The 17,802-nt window shown below is 43.4% G+C and overlaps 3 protein-coding genes across 3 annotated transcripts; 1 reads left to right on the top strand and 2 right to left on the bottom strand.

Annotated features, from left to right (window-relative positions):
* Positions 1 to 2,801: 2,801 nt before the first annotated feature.
* Positions 2,802 to 4,020, top strand: LOC311218592 (olfactory receptor 4N5-like). The gene has a single exon (XM_084301325.1). It carries the CDS (start codon positions 2,864 to 2,866, stop codon positions 3,800 to 3,802), a length of 939 nt encoding a protein of 312 aa, XP_084157451.1. The 5' UTR covers positions 2,802 to 2,863; the 3' UTR covers positions 3,803 to 4,020.
* A 1,696-nt stretch (positions 4,021 to 5,716) lies between these two features.
* SDR39U1 (short chain dehydrogenase/reductase family 39U member 1) lies at positions 5,717 to 10,066 on the bottom strand (the record flags this gene model as incomplete). The annotated part of the gene is made up of 6 exons (XM_084301326.1): positions 5,717 to 6,916; positions 7,115 to 7,258; positions 7,849 to 7,970; positions 8,647 to 8,729; positions 9,067 to 9,173; positions 10,051 to 10,066. 6 exons carry the CDS (start codon positions 10,064 to 10,066, stop codon positions 6,501 to 6,503), a joined length of 888 nt encoding a protein of 295 aa, XP_084157452.1. The 3' UTR covers positions 5,717 to 6,500.
* Positions 10,067 to 16,570: 6,504 nt separating this feature from the next.
* On the bottom strand, positions 16,571 to 17,527 carry LOC311218449 (olfactory receptor 6A2-like; the record flags this gene model as incomplete). Its single annotated transcript, XM_084301132.1, has 1 exon — positions 16,571 to 17,527. One exon carries the CDS (start codon positions 17,525 to 17,527, stop codon positions 16,571 to 16,573), a length of 957 nt encoding a protein of 318 aa, XP_084157258.1.
* Between the last annotated feature and the right edge of the window lie 275 nt (positions 17,528 to 17,802).

Raw genomic sequence — 17,802 nt, 5'->3', positions numbered from 1 at the left:
GGACTATCACTCGTTCCTGCTCTTAAATAATCACATACCTTAGGGCTTTTATTAAGACCCCTGGGCATCTCAGTTAGCACTCTGGAAGAATGGCTGCTTTCTATAATTGTGTAACCTCCACACTTGGAACAAGAAACCACCTGCAGCCCCAGTTGTCTCTTAGAGACAAAGAAAGTAACATACAGAGGATGCAAAGAAACAAAATCTTCATCCTCTGGCATACACCTTTCATCCTTTATCAGCAGGAGGTGAGTGAAGCATCTAAGGTCATAGGCAATCTGTTTGCATTCTGTCGTGCTAGTGCTGACAAGCAGACAGGGAAAAAAATCACTGAAAATGGGCATGGAATTTAACAGAACCGAACCTGTGGTGCATGCACAGCAGTGCTAAACATAGGAGTGTGGGGGAGAGGAAGAGAAAGAAGACTTCAAGCAGAAATGATGGACTACCAACAGAGATCCTGAAAGTGAGATATGTATTGAAGCTTTTATGCATTTTAGCTTTTGTAGGATTTTAAAGCTGGGATTGCTTCAGAAATAAAGTCACGGCTTGGAGTGAAGCTAAGAGTTTGGTAGCTGGAGAGCTGTTGGTACCTGGGAAGCACTTGGGAAAACAGTAGATAAGAGATGGAAGAATTAGGGGTGTTCAGGTCTTAGCTGTCTTACATAAAATTGATGTCAGTGAGAATTACCCCAAATCAATGAACTATCACAACCAATAAGGAAGAGAAGAATTACAGGCAATACTGTTCTCCTCCCAGTATGGGGCTTGAGATGTTGACTGCTAACCTTGCCTGAGGAGGAAGGACATTCTGCCTTGAACGGTGGGTGACAAGAAAGGTGAGAACTGTAGTTTCACAGACATCTAGGTTCAAGAATGCCAGTCAGAACCAGGGAATAAATTCAGAGATTATATATAATTTTGATCTGTCCAAAGAAAAAAAAATGCAAGTCTGAGGTAGACATGTAGAGCGGAATTCAAACAGCTGGACATGGTATTCAGTGCTGTCAGATCTGTTAGATCTGAAACTGTAGAGCAGAGCACATAAAATGGCACAAGAGGATGTAGCTTCAGTTGCTTCTATACCAGTTAGGGATGAGAAACCTAGGTGGTAGAGATGTGAAGTCATGAAAGTCAAGTGCAACCACAGAAGTATCTATAGGCAAGCAGAGGTGAGTGTTACTGCATTGGATGGGTGTGTAGGGTCAGATAAAGGACAGCAGTGTGGAGCAATAGATTCCTGCAGGAATCTTCCTGACACGTGATGGGATGGGAAGGGTTGTTAGGTTAGTTCCAGAGCCGACCAAATCAATGAGAGGAAATTTAAAGTGAGGCAAAGAGACACTTAGCTCCAGATGCCTGTTGGCATGGATTTGCAGGTAGCTGAGAAATTAAATAGTGGACAATTATGGACCTATTTATACACACATCTAGCACAATGAGCCTTTCAACTGTCCATGTAGTAAAGGAGGAAATAAAGAAAACACAAAATGTCAACAATGTGTTTGTTGTTGTTGTTGTTTTTGTTGTTGTTTTGGTTTGTTTATTTCAAGGCATGATGAGAAATTTTGATATTTGACAGAAACATCAAAAAGTGTCTTAAAGGGTATTTTTCTCTCTTTTTTCCTTCCTTATATTCCTTTATTTCATTATTTTATTTTAATTAATGCAGTAACAGGCAGACATAGTCATGCATACAAACATACCATCTTTGCAGCAAAATGAAAGAAAGCTATTAGAGAAGAAAAGGAGACAAAATTTCATGTAACTTTCGTCTGCCTCAGAAGAAACAGAACTGGAATTGGGAGGAATGACAGAACTTATTTTACAAGTCTTTCTATTTAACTAAAGTTGACTGTTTTTGTTTTCTTTCCTATGTTTTTTTTTTGTTTGTTTGTTTGTAATGTCTGTCTTTGTGAGAGAGGAGTTAAAATCCACAATTTCATTCAAAATGTATGGAAATTTAAATGACTTGATCCATTCCATGGAAAAGCTCAGTATGTTTTCAAAATCTCCCTTCAAGTCAATTCTTGGTGGATTAATTTCAGAGAGAGATTTAGATAATTGAATTTTCTTCATGGTTCCAATGGTCTGATGATTTCTTTGGAAAATTAGACACTGCTGAGGGATTTCTTTGAGGAAAGATGGAAGTCAGTATGTGATCTCGGCTCCCTTGAAAGACAATTGAGGAAAATATATTCTTTTAAAAAGTGCGTGAATTGAAAAAATTTATGATGTAATTCTTTATTCCTTGGGCTGGTTGTACAGATATCATTGACTGTAAAGCAATTTTAAATTGTTCAATTGTAATACACTTCAGATATGAGTGATCTATACTTAGCTTTCTTTCATAATCCGTGGATGTGATTGTTAGGTTTACTGAGTTATTGGAGTGCAATTCATCTAGACTTGTTTGACTGTCTACATTAGAATGAATTGTATAGTACCCTGGAAGGGCCTACTTTTGTCGTTTGGAAAGGATGTATACAGGAGTAGTTCAGATAGACAGTTACACTGTAAACCACAAAAAATAGCTTACTATAGGAGACTGGACTGATACTTTATGACTTACACTTAATCCTGGTGCCCGTTCATGGGGTGTAGAGAAAATGTGGAACACCTGATGACGTGTGGATGTTTTCAGTTTATATTTCCAGTACAATGCCCAGGTTAATGGGAATCTAAATTACTAGCTTTCAAGTATTTCACCATAAGAAGTGCCTTAAAACTAGGCAATGGTCAAAGCATGTGCTTATTAGGCAGTCTAAGTATACCTGAAGTTAATTAAATATTCTAGTATATTTACACTTGTATTTGTTCATTTTTCTTTGATTACTGTTTTTCAGGGTTTTACAGAGTCCAAATGGAGTATGAGAACAACACAGTAGTTAAAGAGTTTGTTCTGTTAGGATTTTCTCAAACCCACAAAGTCCAGATGCTTCTCTTCTTCTTCTTCCTGCTGTTCTATATGATAATTCTCCCAGGCAACGTCCTTATCATTCTCACAATTCAAGGAGAGTCCCAACTGGGAACACCCATGTATTTTTTCCTGGCCAATTTGGCATTCTTGGACATCTGTTACTGTTGTGTGACCCCACCTAAAATGTTGGCTGACTTTTTCTCACACCGTAAGACAATCTGCTACAATGCTTGCATGGCCCAGCTTTTCTTCCTCCACTTCCTGGGAGCAGCTGAAGCTTTCCTGCTCGTGGCCATGGCCTATGACCGCTATGTAGCCATTTGCAAACCTTTTCACTACACCAGGCTTGTGAACAGGGCAGTATGCTATGTCCTGGTTGGAGCTTCATGGGCAGGGGGCTTCATCCATGGCATCACTCTATTTGCTCTCACCATTGCTCTCCCCTTCTGTGGCCCCAACATCCTGGACAACTTCTTCTGTGATGTCCATCAGCTGGTTAAATTGGCCTGTGCTGATACTCACATAGTGGAACTTTTGATATTTCTCAACAATGGAGTTGTCATTGTCATGTGTTCTGCACTTCTGCTCATCTCCTACGCTGTCCTGCTGCTGAAGCTCCGGACACAGTCCTCCAAGGCAAAGAGCAAAATTGCTTCCACCTGTGTTTCCCACATCATTGTGGTTTTTGTCATGTGTGGCCCAGCTATGTATATCTATGTCTTACCCTTCCAAGCTGTCCCAATGGAAAAGATTGTTGCTCTTTTCCATACAGTCATCTTCCCCCTGACTAATCCCATAATCTATACCCTGTGTAACAAGGAGATCAGAAGCTCAGTGTGGAAGCTGGTCAGCAAATACATTCTTACGTGTGGAAAAATATAATAAAGAAACAGTTAAGTATTTTGAAGTAAATAAAACTGTTTTTGTTGCTGTTGTTGTTTTGTTTGTTAATGAAGTTCTCTTAGGAGCAACTCCATGATGTACATTATGTAAGAGCATAATACATAAACAGTAATCTTTAAGAAATTTTCTTCCATCAAAAAAGCCATAGGGTGATACTAATTACTGTATGGAATCATTTAGAGGAGAACCAAGCTGTGTAAAGGAATCATATGAGTAGTGCTATGAAGTTACTGTTAAAAATCTTTCTTTTCTTATTTTCTTTTTTTTCTTTTGAGAAATAATCTGGTAGGTTTTGAGACTTTCTAGAATTATTAATGGACTTGAGGTTCTGATGCAGAGAGTCAAAATGGTTGCAAGCATGTTAATTCAAGATTTCAGTTTATAGTTGAACTTTGAACGTTGATGCTGCCTTTCTGGAGCATGACTGCCTCCCCTCTTCCATCGCTGCCTTTGAATGAGTTGATTGCTTCCCCACAAAGGGACAATGTGTATGCTGCTGGATCATCTAGTTTGTAGGCAAGCTTTTGCTTCTCATCCAACATAGCTAGTCCACTGAAATTGTTAAGTGAAAATCAAAGGCAATGTGGTCATGGTCTTATGGGAGGCATAGAATCATATATTTGGATTGGAAGAGAGCTTAAAGATGATCTAACTTCAAACCCTCTCCCATGGGCAGGGATGCCACCCTCTAGACCAAGTTGCTCAAAGCCCCATCCAACCTGTCCTTGAACACTTCCAGGGATGGGAAATCCACAACTTTCCAGGGCAACCTGTTCCACTACCTCATCACACATTGATTGTAGTGTTTCTCTATACAGTTATAGGCATCTGCAACATAGAATCCTATGGATTCCTAAGGATTCCTGCAAAAGGCATTTCTAGGGAGAGATTCAACCAACACAATTTCTACTTTGAGTTGAAATAAACTGTGCCATTTTTTCTGTCTTGGCGCTTACTTGCCCTGTAATTTACCTCTTGTATTGCCTCTCAAGTAGAATTGGCCAAATAATTCCTTGTTGAGAAAAATTAATTCCTTTTGTTGAAAAACCAGGATTTCAGAGAACATGGTTTTCTTACTGGAGTGTATGTTTCATAGACAATGTAGGTGCAGAATATGCTAAATATAGCTCCATCCACAAAGTCTCCACTAATATGCAAGAAGGCACTGCACCGCACCGTACAGAATCACAGAATGGCTGAGGTTGGAAGGGACATCTTGAGATCATCTGCCCCCCCGCCAAGCAGGATCACCTAGAGCACATTGCATGGGATGGCATCCAGGCAGGTTTTGAATATATCCAAAGAAAGAGAGTCCACAACCTCTCTGCGCAACCTGTTCTAGTGGTCTGTCACCCTCACAGTAAAAAAAAATGTTCCTTAATAGCTGGAAATTTCTGTGTTTCAACTTGTGCCCGTTGTCTCTTGTCCTGTTGCTAGGCACCACTGAAAAGAGTCTGACCCCATGCTCTTGACACCCTCCCTTCAGGTATTTGTACTCATTGAAATAAGACCCACGCTCAGTCTTCTCCAAGCTAAAGAGGCCCAGCTCTCTCAGCCTCTCCTCGTATGAGAGGTACTCCACTCCCCTCATTATCTTTGTAGCCTTCTGCTCATTTAACTATCTTCTGCATACCATTTGGCAAAATAAAACTGTCAAGTTGAAAATTGACTTTTCTAAGGTCAGCTTTCTTTACTAACCCCTTTCTGAGGGTGGTTTTCCTAGTTAGACCACTTTGAAGACAGCTTGATCCCCACTTTGGGGATTGATTTGTTAGCTAGTGGCACTGGTTACGTTTTGAATATATGTATGTGCCTATAAGTAATCAATAATGAGAATGCTTGCAATTTCACTAGCATTGTTTGTAATAACCTGTAATATTAGTATATATGCTTACTGCTTTATTACTGACTACTGCTATTGACTTTTTATATATAAACACATACAAATACACACACTTGTTTTCCTGATAATAATTCATAATAGCTCGATAAATATACTTGTGTTATTAAACACACGTATACATGCTAGCAGTGATTTGTAGTAACTTGTCATAAAGCAGAAAAACTTATGAATGAAAACCCTTACGTACTATGGAATCCTGCAAATCCACCTGTAGGGGCACAATGCTCAGGCCGAGTCAGCTGGAGGTTCTGACACCTTTGCTCTAGCACGAATCTACCAGAAAAAAAGGAGAAGGCAAGGTCTCCAAGTCACCCATATCCATCACTCTCTGTACCTCCTCAAATGGATCCCCCCCTATCTTAATTACAAGCTTACAATTAATTAATTACAATTTCCTATGAGATTGAGACAAGGAAAACAGAAGAGCGTAACTAAGTCTCTTGTGATCATGTGGTGAAAGACATTGGGAAAAAAAGGAAGAGAGACTTCCAGTAACATGGAGAAGAGTTACAACACCTGAAAATCTTCCCTGCTACCATACCTCTTTTGCAGGGGGCAGAGACATCCTTCCCCCAAAGTGCTCTGTGAGCAGCTCACATAAATGCTGTGGAAAAGAGATGGCAGATTCAGCAGTCACAATCCTTTAAGAGCTCCTAAACTGGCGATGAGCAAAAGAAGACAGAACAGGAAAAGACACCCTCTTTCACCCAAGGAAAGGTATATGAGCCAGGGAACCACAAAAACAAGGCCCTAAACAGCCTGAACAAGGAATGCTCAAGCCACGATGTCCTTCAAAGCTGCAGAAAGGTCAGGAAAGATGAAATGGTAGCCGCTCTCCAGGGTGCGCTTTGGTACCACTTTCTGGCCCTCCAACAACATAACAGCCCGCTCGACCCCAAAGACAGCTCGCACGGCCCAGGCAGGCATTGGCAGTAGGGCTGGGCGTCCCAGGGCTGCAGCAAACTCCTGAGTGAAGGTGCTGTTGGAGGTGGCAGGAGAAGATGGGGAGACACCATTAAAGACCCCTTGCAGGCACTCATTCTCCAGGGCATGACATATGATCCCAGCCAGGTCCTGAATGTGGATCCACGGGAATGGCTGGTGCCCAGACCCTATGGGGCCTCCCAGTCCTAGCCAGAATGGCCAGAGCATCTGAGAGATTGCGCCACCACCTCGGCCCAGCACTACACCTGTGGAAAGAACAGAGTGACACAGGGACCCTCTCCAGCCCCAGACCTACAGCCTGGAGACAATCCTTAGAGGGCGGGACCTGGGACCGCACCCCAACAAGACAAGATACATAATCTGATGCACTTCTCCCCCCCCTTCCCCTCCTGCCCCAGCTCCAAAGCAGAGCCACTCCAGTCATGCATGATGCCCTGTCTTACCAGATCTCACCAGAACACCACGAGTTGGACCATCAGGGATGACAGCTGCAGCTTCCCAGGAGCTCACCAGACGTGAGAAGAAGTCAAAATTCCCTCCAGGGCTATCCTCAGTATACTCAGCTGTGGGGCTAGGGCGGTAATAGCCTGTGGGTATAACAGCAAAAAGCGGGTTGGGATTGAATCCCAACATCAGCTGGCCCTCTTCTCCCCAACCCTTATCCCTGTCTCCAGGGACATCCTCATATGAACAGCACTAGGTTTTGAACTACAAATGCACTCTGCAGGTTCAACAGCATGTGCTAGTATTCCAGCTGAGATGGCAACGCCATGAATCAAATGCACCAGCAAACAAGGCACTGAGCTGGCTGCATAGAAAGGAGCTTCCTGTCTGTCATAAATGCTAACCCGCAGCAGCTTCAAAGCCTGTAGGAAGCAGAAATGCAAAGCTGGAGATGTATGGGGGGATTCAGCTTCGACAACTTGGTTCTACAGATGCCTTAAGGCTTTCACAGGGAAAACATTAAGTCCTGTCCTAATGCTACCAAGTGAAAGCATGAGAATCCAAGTTCCACTGCAGCACAAAAAAAAGCTGACCAAGCCTTGCCTAGTCGCAGTGATGCTGATGACAATAAAGCTGGCCTTTCAAGGCAAGACATATTTTCCCCAGAAGCATGCTTCTGTCTGGAGGTACACCTCTCCTCATCAGCATGAGGCACGCTGGGCCCAACCAATACCTACGCCGGTGACGACGACCCAAGCATTGGGTGGCTGGTCAGCATCAGCAATGGCTTTGGCCAAGGTCCTGGTGGTTTCAACTCGGCTGCTGATAACTTCCTTGCAGAAAGCATCTCCCCATCTGGAAAAAGAAGAGCCACTCATACTTCCCACCAGGATATCCCAGGAAACAATAGCCCCATGGGGAGCCCCCACCGTCACCTCACAAGCACAGGAGATGTCACATAAATTCCCCCCACCCCAGAGTAGAAGGAGGACATAGAATATTACTACCTAAACATACGGTAACTGTGGGAGAACACGGCTCACCATTTCCCAGAACAGGCTATAGGTTTTGGATGCCCTTAGGGCAAACACATTAGAAAATGTGGGCACCAAAGCTGTGTGAATTCTCCTCAAGCACCTGGAAGAGGCATTTCCAAAAACACCCTCAGCAATACAAGAACAACTTCCACAGTCCATTTTGGTTCTGACTTTATCTAAGCATATTATTAAGTATTGTCTAAGCATAGGCATCTGGTGCCTTTTTGGACATATGCAACTACTTTGCCTGGCCTCCACCTGTCAGTCCAGAAGAAAATGCATCTTTTAAAATTCTCTGGGGACTTGACAGGCCTACAGAAATGTTTTGGATACCTGAAGACTCAGATGTCAACAGCCAGGGAACCCAGGTTGTCCTTTCTGGACACCCTACTCCCTTGCCAGACCCACTCCACATTTTCTGACAACATTGGGCTGTCTTGCCTTCACCTTGTCCCCACAACACTATGGAACACTAAGTTACAACACTACGTTACCTGCGGAAAGGGTTGAGGACATTCTCACCAGCCAAGTTCACCACTGCATCGCACTGGGGCAGTCCAAGGCGGGACAACTCTTCCTAGGCAGGGGTAACAGAGACATCACACACCCAGCCTTCCCTCTTCTCAAGCCTTCCCAACAACCAAGCAGGATGAGCTCCCAAGACATCCAGCCAGTTACTTCCTGACCTTTGTAAAACACTGCCTGTCGCACAAGCATGAATGGAGAACATTTTGCTCCTTGGAGCTGCAGCAGTACCCACCCCAACTGACCACAACCAGTACAGCACCTAGGAGATGCAGGGTACATCAGTGGGAAACAGTTTCCCCACTGCAAATTCCCTGCATGCCATGCCAGGTAGGCTAGTTCCTCAGCCTTGACATGGTTTCCCTTCTGTAATCACTCTTATTTCGTACCCAGCTGATGTGATTCTTGCCCCCTTGTCGAGAGACATGGGTCACCTCATGACCATGGCTCTGAAGCAAATGGGTCAGGGCTCTGCCCACAAATCCAGTCCCACCACCTGTGAAAAAGACAGGATATTAGAGACCAGAAGCAGCTTGCAAAGCTACCGCAGGAGTTCCTGTTACCATGGCCATCCTCCTAGGGTACACCACTGGGCCCTGATCACCCTCTCCCCAGCCCTCCCACTGCAGGCCTCCACCACTCCCTATACCCTGGCTCCACGCACTGCATCCTATCCCTCAGGGTGCCTGGATCCCAACGGCTACCCACATTATGCTGAATCACACAGGACATTGAGGTGCTCGAGCGGGTCCACAAAAAGGCATTGAAGCTGGTGAGGGGTCTGGAGGGCAAGTCTTATGAGGAGCGGCTGAGGGAGCTGGGCTTGTTCAGCCTGGAGAAGAGGAGGCTCAGGGGTGACCTTATCGCTCTTTTTAGGTACCTCAAGGGAGGCTGTAGCGAGGTGGGGGTTGGTCTGTTCTCCCACGTGCCTGGTGACAGGACGAGGGGGAATGGGCTAAAGTTGCGCCAGGGGAGTTTTAGGTTGGGTAGTAGGAAAAACTTATTTACCGACACGGTTGTTAGGCATTGGAATGGGCTGCCCAGGGAAGTGGTGGAGTCACCATTTCCTGGAGGTCTTTAAAAGACGTTTAGATGTAGAGCTTAGTGATATGGTTTAGTGGAGGACTGTTAGTGTTAGGTCAAAAGTCGGACTGGGTGATCTTGGAGATCTCTTCCAACCTGAACGATTCTGTGATTCCGTGAATCCAGGCCCAGCCCCTCCCCCCCCCAATTCCCAAACCACATCTCCCTCAGAGCTCCTGCAGCCCCCCCTGCGCCCTACGGCTCCCCGGGGAACCCCACTCCGCAGCAGCCGCCCCCCCCCCCTCACAGCTCCCCTCACAGCTCCCCGCGCAGCCGCGCCCCGCACTCACCCACCAGCACCCGCATTGCTGCCGGCTGCGCATGCGCAACCGCTCCCGCCCGCCGAGCGCAGTCGGTCTCCCTACCGCCCTTGGTGTCCCGGCGCGTGCAGTTCCCCACCCCCCTGGGGGATCCGTAAAGGGCCCGCGTGTTGCGGGCGCTGACAGGAGGGGCTGAGGCGGGAACTCCAAGGGCGGCAGGCGGCCGCCATGGGTGACGGGTCCCGTGGTGGGAAGGTGGCGACGGAGAAACGGCTGCCGTGAGCCCGGCAGGCGCTGGGGAATGTGCGGCTCCCCAGGTCAAAGCGAGGGGAACGGGGGTGTAGCGTGACACAGGTGACGCCTATTGGAAGAATGTGATGAAATGGGAGTGTGGCCATCTATTAATTTAAACAGTGAGTGAGGCAGGAATTATGGCTGTTGCATGGAGAGGTAAGAAAGGAACCTGGGTAACAACAGCGAATCGGCTTTGGAGATGGAGAAACTCTGAATTTGGCTTTGGGGTGATGTGACCAGTGAAACAGTTGGGAGCTCATGTTGAATGTCTACGTTAGAAAGCAGTACATAGTGAAAGCAGTAACCCGGGGGAGAAATTCACCCACCAACTGCCTGCACTGTCAACAGGACTGTCATAGAATCATAGAAACACAAGATTGGAAAGGACCTACAAAATCACCTAGTCCAAACATCCTATCATCAATACTACCCACTAAGCTACTCATATCTCAACATCATGTCCTGAAGGTGGAACTGCTGTATTGAAATTGCTGCTTGCCAGCCACGTCTTGTCACCTCAAACAGCTGCAGTGTGTGTCTCGCTCTCCTGAGGAGGGATCTCGGACCTTGACTCATGTCAGAGCTCTGCCCAGATTTATGTGTTTGTGAATAGAAGTTGCCATCTACTGCCATAGACATCAACTTGGTAAATGGAACCTACAGTGTATGCCACTGAGTAGTGGTGTTCTGTGCCTGCAATTGCCCAGTCCCCAGCTTCCCTGGGACAGCTGTTACAGACGGAGTCTCTTGGGCTGGAAACAAGCCCATTTCCAAAGCCTTTATGAGCCAGGCATGAAACTGGATTTACCCAACAAGAAACAGGTACCTGCTGCAAGTACTTTGCCTGGCATTGTGACTTGCTAAGTATTACCTCACCTTGATCACTTAAGTATGTGGCCTAAATTTCAGCATGCTTCACTACAATGTATTTGTCTAGCCGAGTTGCTGTATCATAGCCTTGCTTTGTATAAGCAATACATATGCATACAGTAGCTGGAAGTGGTGAGCCATGACAAACAAGACAATGTGAACAGGATGTGAACAACCTTGGATTAGTGTGTGACAGGAGAACATCTGAAACTGCTGCAATGACATCATCATGAACTGATCTGATTTGTGGCCTGGACAGACATCTGGAAATAAAATAAAATAAAATAAAATAAAATAAAATAAAATAAAATAAAATAAAATAAAATAAAATAAAATAAAATAAAATAAAATAAAATAAAATAAAATAAAATAAAATAAAATAAAAATGGGAGTTTAACATTTCTACTTGGATGACTGACAGTGCTCTAGTTCTCCCTGTGTCCCCTGTGTCTGTGAGGGCACCATGTCACAACTCAGAGCTGAAGTCAGGCTCTTTCTGCTCTACACTTCCTCTTGCTATTCAGTCTCATTCCAGAAGTCCTGCACTGTAGCCCCTGGCCATTTCTCTCTTTGTCTTGAGGAACTCAGTGTGCCCAACCATTTGGATACTTCATTTCTTCATTTGTATACTTCATTTTCCAAGCTCATTACCAACCCATCAGAAAGCTGAAGTTCTTTGTTCTCTTCACTGTGTGAATATGGTTCTGTATTGGAAGGAAGGCCTTGCAAAAGCAAAGAGTGAAAACAAATATTCAACTGGTACCACAGACTTGTCAAGAAAACTCAAGGAAATAGTGGATAGCTACTGACCAGAGATTTCATAGGGTTGGGAAATTATGTTTCTCTATGCCAAAAAATCTTTTATTTAATCAACACTTTATCTACAATGTCTGATTTTTTTTCCCTCATTAAATGAAAAATAAACAAGAAAAGAATAAGAATAAGGATAAGAATAAGAGTGAGAAAAAGAAGAGTAAATCCAAATCCTTTATGCTTTAGCAGCAGCTTAAAAAATAACGAGTAACAATGTTATGTTTTAATTTGTTCAATTTTTTAGGCAACCAAAACTTTAAAAGTTTTTGGATTCAAGAACCATGAAACTTAAATGTAAAATATTCCCAGATTCCATCAAAGGTATATATAATCCTTTACTGAAAAATGACGTAAAACTAATGAAAAATAATAATATTTTTGAAGGAAAGTTAGCTGAAAAATGATACTGCCCAAGCATGATTCTGTAACCCAAATTCGAATATATCAATCTGGAAAAACAACAACAACAACAACAAAAACAAAAACACCTACCAAGAGCTAGAAAGAAAACAATTAACAATCTAACCATTTTCTTTTACCTTTTCTACTTCCTTTTGTTGTGAAAAAATAATAATAATAATAATAATAATAATAAAAATAATGAATAAGAAGACCTCATGAAGCCCATATGTTGGGTTGTGTCTCTACTTATCTAGCAGGGGAGACACCATGATCAGGCAGGTGGTTTTCCCAGGGCAAGACTCATCCCCTGCACTCCGGGTGTGCTGACTCCTGCAATTTCCCCAAATGCGGGAAACTCGACTGCATAATTTGTGTTAGAGGGGGGCTGCATTCATGTATTTTTCCTACACCTGGGATGGGGCAACCCTGGCTATATGTGCAGACTGTGCGATGAGACACTGTAAGGCAGCCCCACAGAGAGGGATCTGGGGGTTGTGGTTGATAGCAAGTTGAATATGAGCCAGCAGTGTGCCCCAGCAGCCATGAAGGCCAACCGTATCCTGGGGTGCATCAAGCACAGCATTGCTAGTCAGTCGAGGGAGGTGATTGTCCCACTCTACTCTGCGTTGGTCCGGCCTCACCTTGAGTACTGTGTGCAGTTCTGGGCACCACAGTACAAGAAGGACATTAAACTGTTGGAGATTGTCCAGAGGAGGGCAACAAAGATGGTGAAGGGCCTAGAGGGGAAGATGTATGAGAAGCGGCTGAGGGCACTGGGCCTCTTCTGCCTGGAGAAGAGGAGGCTGAGGGGACATCATCGCGGTCTACAGCTTCCTTGTGAGGGGGAGTGGAGAGGCAGGTGACCTATTCTCTGTAAACACCAGTGATAGGACCTGCGGGAATGGTGTTAAGCTGAGGCAGGGAAAGTTTAGGCTGGACATCAGGAAGAGGTTCTTCACCGAGAGGGTGGTTGCACACTGGAACAGGCTCCCCAGGGACGTAGTCACTGCACCAAGCCTGTCTGAATTTAAAAAGCGATTGGACTGTGCACTTAGTCACATGGTCTAAACTTTTGGGCACACCTGTGCGGTGCCAGGAGTTGGACTTAATGATCCTTATGGGTCCCTTCCACCTTGGGATATTCTGTGATTCTATGAAAAAAAAAAAAAAAGAATAAGAAAACCTCACGAAGCCCCTATGTTGGGTTGTGTCTCATATTTTTCAGAAATAAGATATATTTATTGAAAAACAAAATTTCAGTGGCTAAGTTTTTAAAGGAAATTTTCAATCAGTTGTTGATGTAATTTCAGATTTTAAACTTGTTATCAAACAAGCAGAGATGCATTTAAAGTGTGTTCAGTAAACATTTAATAAAAAATAGCTAATACTGCCATCATCTGTTCTAAAGAGTTACTGGCTCAGAATTAGATATACGTACTGTAGAATCTACGTTTGGGTGATAAATCTTACCATTTTTGTCTACAAGAAGTTTAGGATTACATTCGGGTGTCTTGACATTACACATTTACAACATAGTTGTTACAAACTGAGCTAGCTGCCTAGAAAAGCTTTACAGGCAAAGGAGAGAAGGTGCATCAGCAGAAAACTTTTTTTTTCTTTTTTTTTTTTTAACCTTAAATGTGTGCCTCTGGCAGGGATGCTACGCACTAGATCAGGTTCCCAAGGGCCTCATCCAGCCTGGTCTTGAACACCTCCAGGGACGGGGAATCCACAACCTCTCTGGGCAACCTGTTCCAATGCCTCACTACCCTCTGCGTAAAGAATTTCCTCCTAACATCTAATCTAAATCTCCCTTCTTTTATCATAGAATCACAGAATGGCCTGGGTTGAAAAGGACCTTAAAGATCACCTAGTTTCAACCCCCCTGCTCTGGGCAGGGTTGCCAACTACTAGAGCAGGCTGCCTAGAGCCGCATCAGGACCCCCAAGTCCTTCTCTGCATGGCTACTCTCACATTCTTCGCCCAGTCTATGTAAATACCTGGGATTGCCCCAGCCCAAGTGCAACACCTTGCATTAGGTGATGCATTAGGTGATGCCTCTGGATGGCATCCCTTCCCTATATTGCATCGACTGCACTGCTCAGCTTGGTGTCATCTGCAAACTTGCTAAGGGTACACTTGATTCCGTCATCTATGTCATTGATAAAGATGTTGAAGAGCACTGGTCCTAAGACCAACCCCTGAGGGACACCATTTGTGACTGGTCTCCACAGAGACATAGAACCATTGACCACAACCTTTTGGCTTTATGGTGCAAGCTACCACCAGAAGGTTTGAAACACACTCAGTGCTTCATGCCACTATCGGAAACACCGTCCTGGGCCTTGAAAAGAAAGATTTATGGCAAGGTGACACTCCAGAAAGAACTGAATCGGAAAACAGGACTCATTTCTGAAACAACCTCATAGACACCTGAAACAAAGAATATGGCTTTGAGTAGGTGTATAAGATTCCCTGTCATGCACCAGCCCCTGGGAAGACAATAATATGGTGGACTTTAAAAAACTGAGAGCAATGGATGATGGAACATTCAAGCACGGAGATACAGATTTAGCAAAAGCCACTTGGTTAGTTAATACTCAATTATTTGCTAATTGATATGGTCCTCCCAATTGAAACCTGCATGTGCTTTAAAAGGGGATAAAGTCCCTGAAGAGCACGTACAAAAAACATGCTGGGGAAGACAGTCTGGGTTATTGCTGCCTCAGGCAAAGGCAAACACATCTGTGGGATTACTTTTGCTGAAGATCTGGGACTACTTGTTGAAAAATGCATAGGGTTTGGCAAGTCTGATGTGTATCTTGAGGGGATTTGATTTTATCAAAGAATAGCCAATGATTTTAATTGTAAGATGTTAGTTGCTATATGATGCCATCATTGCTATGGTTGCTATATGTCATGTCAATGTTATTACAGTAAGAATCATCCAAACTAATGAAGAAAAGATTTTGGTGGAACCAAGCGAAGTGAAGCGGAGATGGAATCAGAGCTGACCTCATCATGCAACTATCCAACACCATACACCATCTCTCTTGCCCTCAGAAATGCCCCATTAAGACAGGTGGAGCCCAAAATTATAAACTAAATGAACTCGATGGACATTTTAGTGGGAAGGCTTATAGACTAAGGGTATGATATCTGTGTTTATATGTCAAAAGACAAGAAGTGTGGTGGTGATTAACTGGCATGTATTGGAAAGTGTGGGACGTGAGCATGATGCACATAGACTAAGAGGTAGATATTGTCCTCGTTTTGGCTGGGATAGGATTAATTTTCTTCCTTGTAGCTGTTATGGTACTGTGTTTTGGATTTAGCAGAAAAATAATGCTGATAACACACTGATATTTTAGTTGTAGAACATTGCTTACACCAAGTCAAGGAATTTTCAGCTTCTCATCCTGGCCAGGTTGAGAGGAGCTGGGGGACTGGAGATGCACCAGAAGTTGTGGGGGACACAACCAGCACAGCAGACCCAAACTGGCCAAAGTGGTATTCCATACAATATGACATCATGCTGAACAATAAAACTTGGGGAAGGTGGCCAGTGAGGAGCTCCCATTACTTGGGGGTTGGCTGGGAGTTGTTGGTGAATTAGTTGGTGGCGAGTAATTGTGTTGTGCAGCACTTGTTTTGTTTACTCTTTTCTCTGTATTGTTTTTTGTTTGTTTGTTTGTTTGTTTTTATTTTTATTTTTTTTATTATTTTCTTGTTAAACTGTTCTTATTTCAACCCATGAGTTCTGACACTTTTACATTTTCTTATTCTTTCCCCTGTCCCAGTACAGGGGAGTAAGTGAATGGATGTGTGGTACTTAGCTGCATGACAGGTTAAATCACAAGAATTGATTACACAGGAGAATGAACTGCAAAAGCAGGAGTTTTCCCCTGACCTTAACACCACATTTACCTTTGACTGTTACTATTATTTCTCCTTCAAAGGACCTACGGGGACGTTCATAGTGACATAAGACCATGAGTATGACTGTGTATCATTCAGTTCCCTGCAATTCCAAATTTTAAAGAAAAAAAAAATTTTTTTTTTTGGACCAGCTTGCTTCAGCTTCTGAAGTACAAACCAGAGATTTTCATAACTTGATTTAATTATAAAATCCTATGTTTTTATATGGTTTTCTTATCTTTCCAATCTCTCATTAAACCTGCTGATGCTTCTGCAAGGAAACTGTTTTGTTGAAGAAAACCTTTTTGACAGCATCCTTGATTTCCTGGTTCCTTAGGCTGTAAATTATGGGGTTGAAGAGAGGAACAACAATAGAATAGAAAGCAGACACAATTTTGTGTGAGTCATGAACTGCAAGTGTTTTGGGCCTCACATAGATGAAAATGCTTGTTGCATAGAAGACAATAACCACTATAAGGTGGGAGGCACAGGTGGAAAAGGCTTTCTGGCAACCTTGTACAGATGAAATGTGAAGAACAGTGAAGATAATATAGGCATAGGATAGCATTACTATGGAGAGAGGCATCAGGAGAATAAATAAGGCAGCCACAAAATCCATAAGAACAGCTCTTTCCATATCTGTGCAGGCTAAGTTCAAGAGAGGCGAAACATCACAGAAGAAATGGTTAATTATATTGGGTCCACAGTAAGTTAACTGAGAGATAAAAAATACTTTACATCCAGAAATTAAGAAACCAGTCAACCAGGATCCCATAGTAAGGTAGACACAGACAATATGTCTCATAATGGTGGAGTAATGGAAAGGCTTACAGATGGCGACATAGCGGTCATATGCCATGACTGCTAGGAGGAGGCACTCAGTGTTTCCCAGGCTGAGGAAGAAGTACAGCTGTGTCATGCATCCCATGAAGGAGATTTCCTTTGCCTCTGATACAAAGCTCAGCATTGTCTTGGGAAGTGTGACTGTCACATACCAGATTTCCAGGAAGGACAAGTTAATTAGAAAGAAATACATGGGGCAGTGGAGGTTATAGTTTGTCCAGACAGCCAGAATGATGATTACATTTTCTGCTAAAACTAAGATATATGCTATGAGAAATATTGCAAAGAAGAGAATCTGCAAGTGAGGAGCAATGGGAAATCCAAGAAGGATGAACTCTTTGACTGTGGTGTGATTGCCAACTTCCATGTCTCCCATCTACCTCTGTAAAGACAATGACATCAATGACTTATTATTAGTGAATATAATTCACTTGTCTCTCTGTATCTCTCTCACATTTTACAGTTGTTTTACATTTCTTTCACACTACGTTAGAGTTGATAGTGCTATACTTACTAGTACCGTTAATCATTAAGATAGTCAAAGACATGCTAGTTAGAAGAAAATTACCGTAACTCAAGAGGATTATGAATTCTCTGAGCTACATAATGCCTAACTCCTATTTGACCTTCTACAGAGAATAA

This window comes from Netta rufina, assembly GCF_964035555.1.
Source record: "Netta rufina genome assembly, chromosome: 24".
In the NCBI taxonomy this organism is placed as follows: domain Eukaryota; kingdom Metazoa; phylum Chordata; class Aves; order Anseriformes; family Anatidae; genus Netta; species Netta rufina.
Note: the sequence above shows the minus strand (reverse complement) of the source record. Positions and strands in the feature narration are given on the sequence as shown.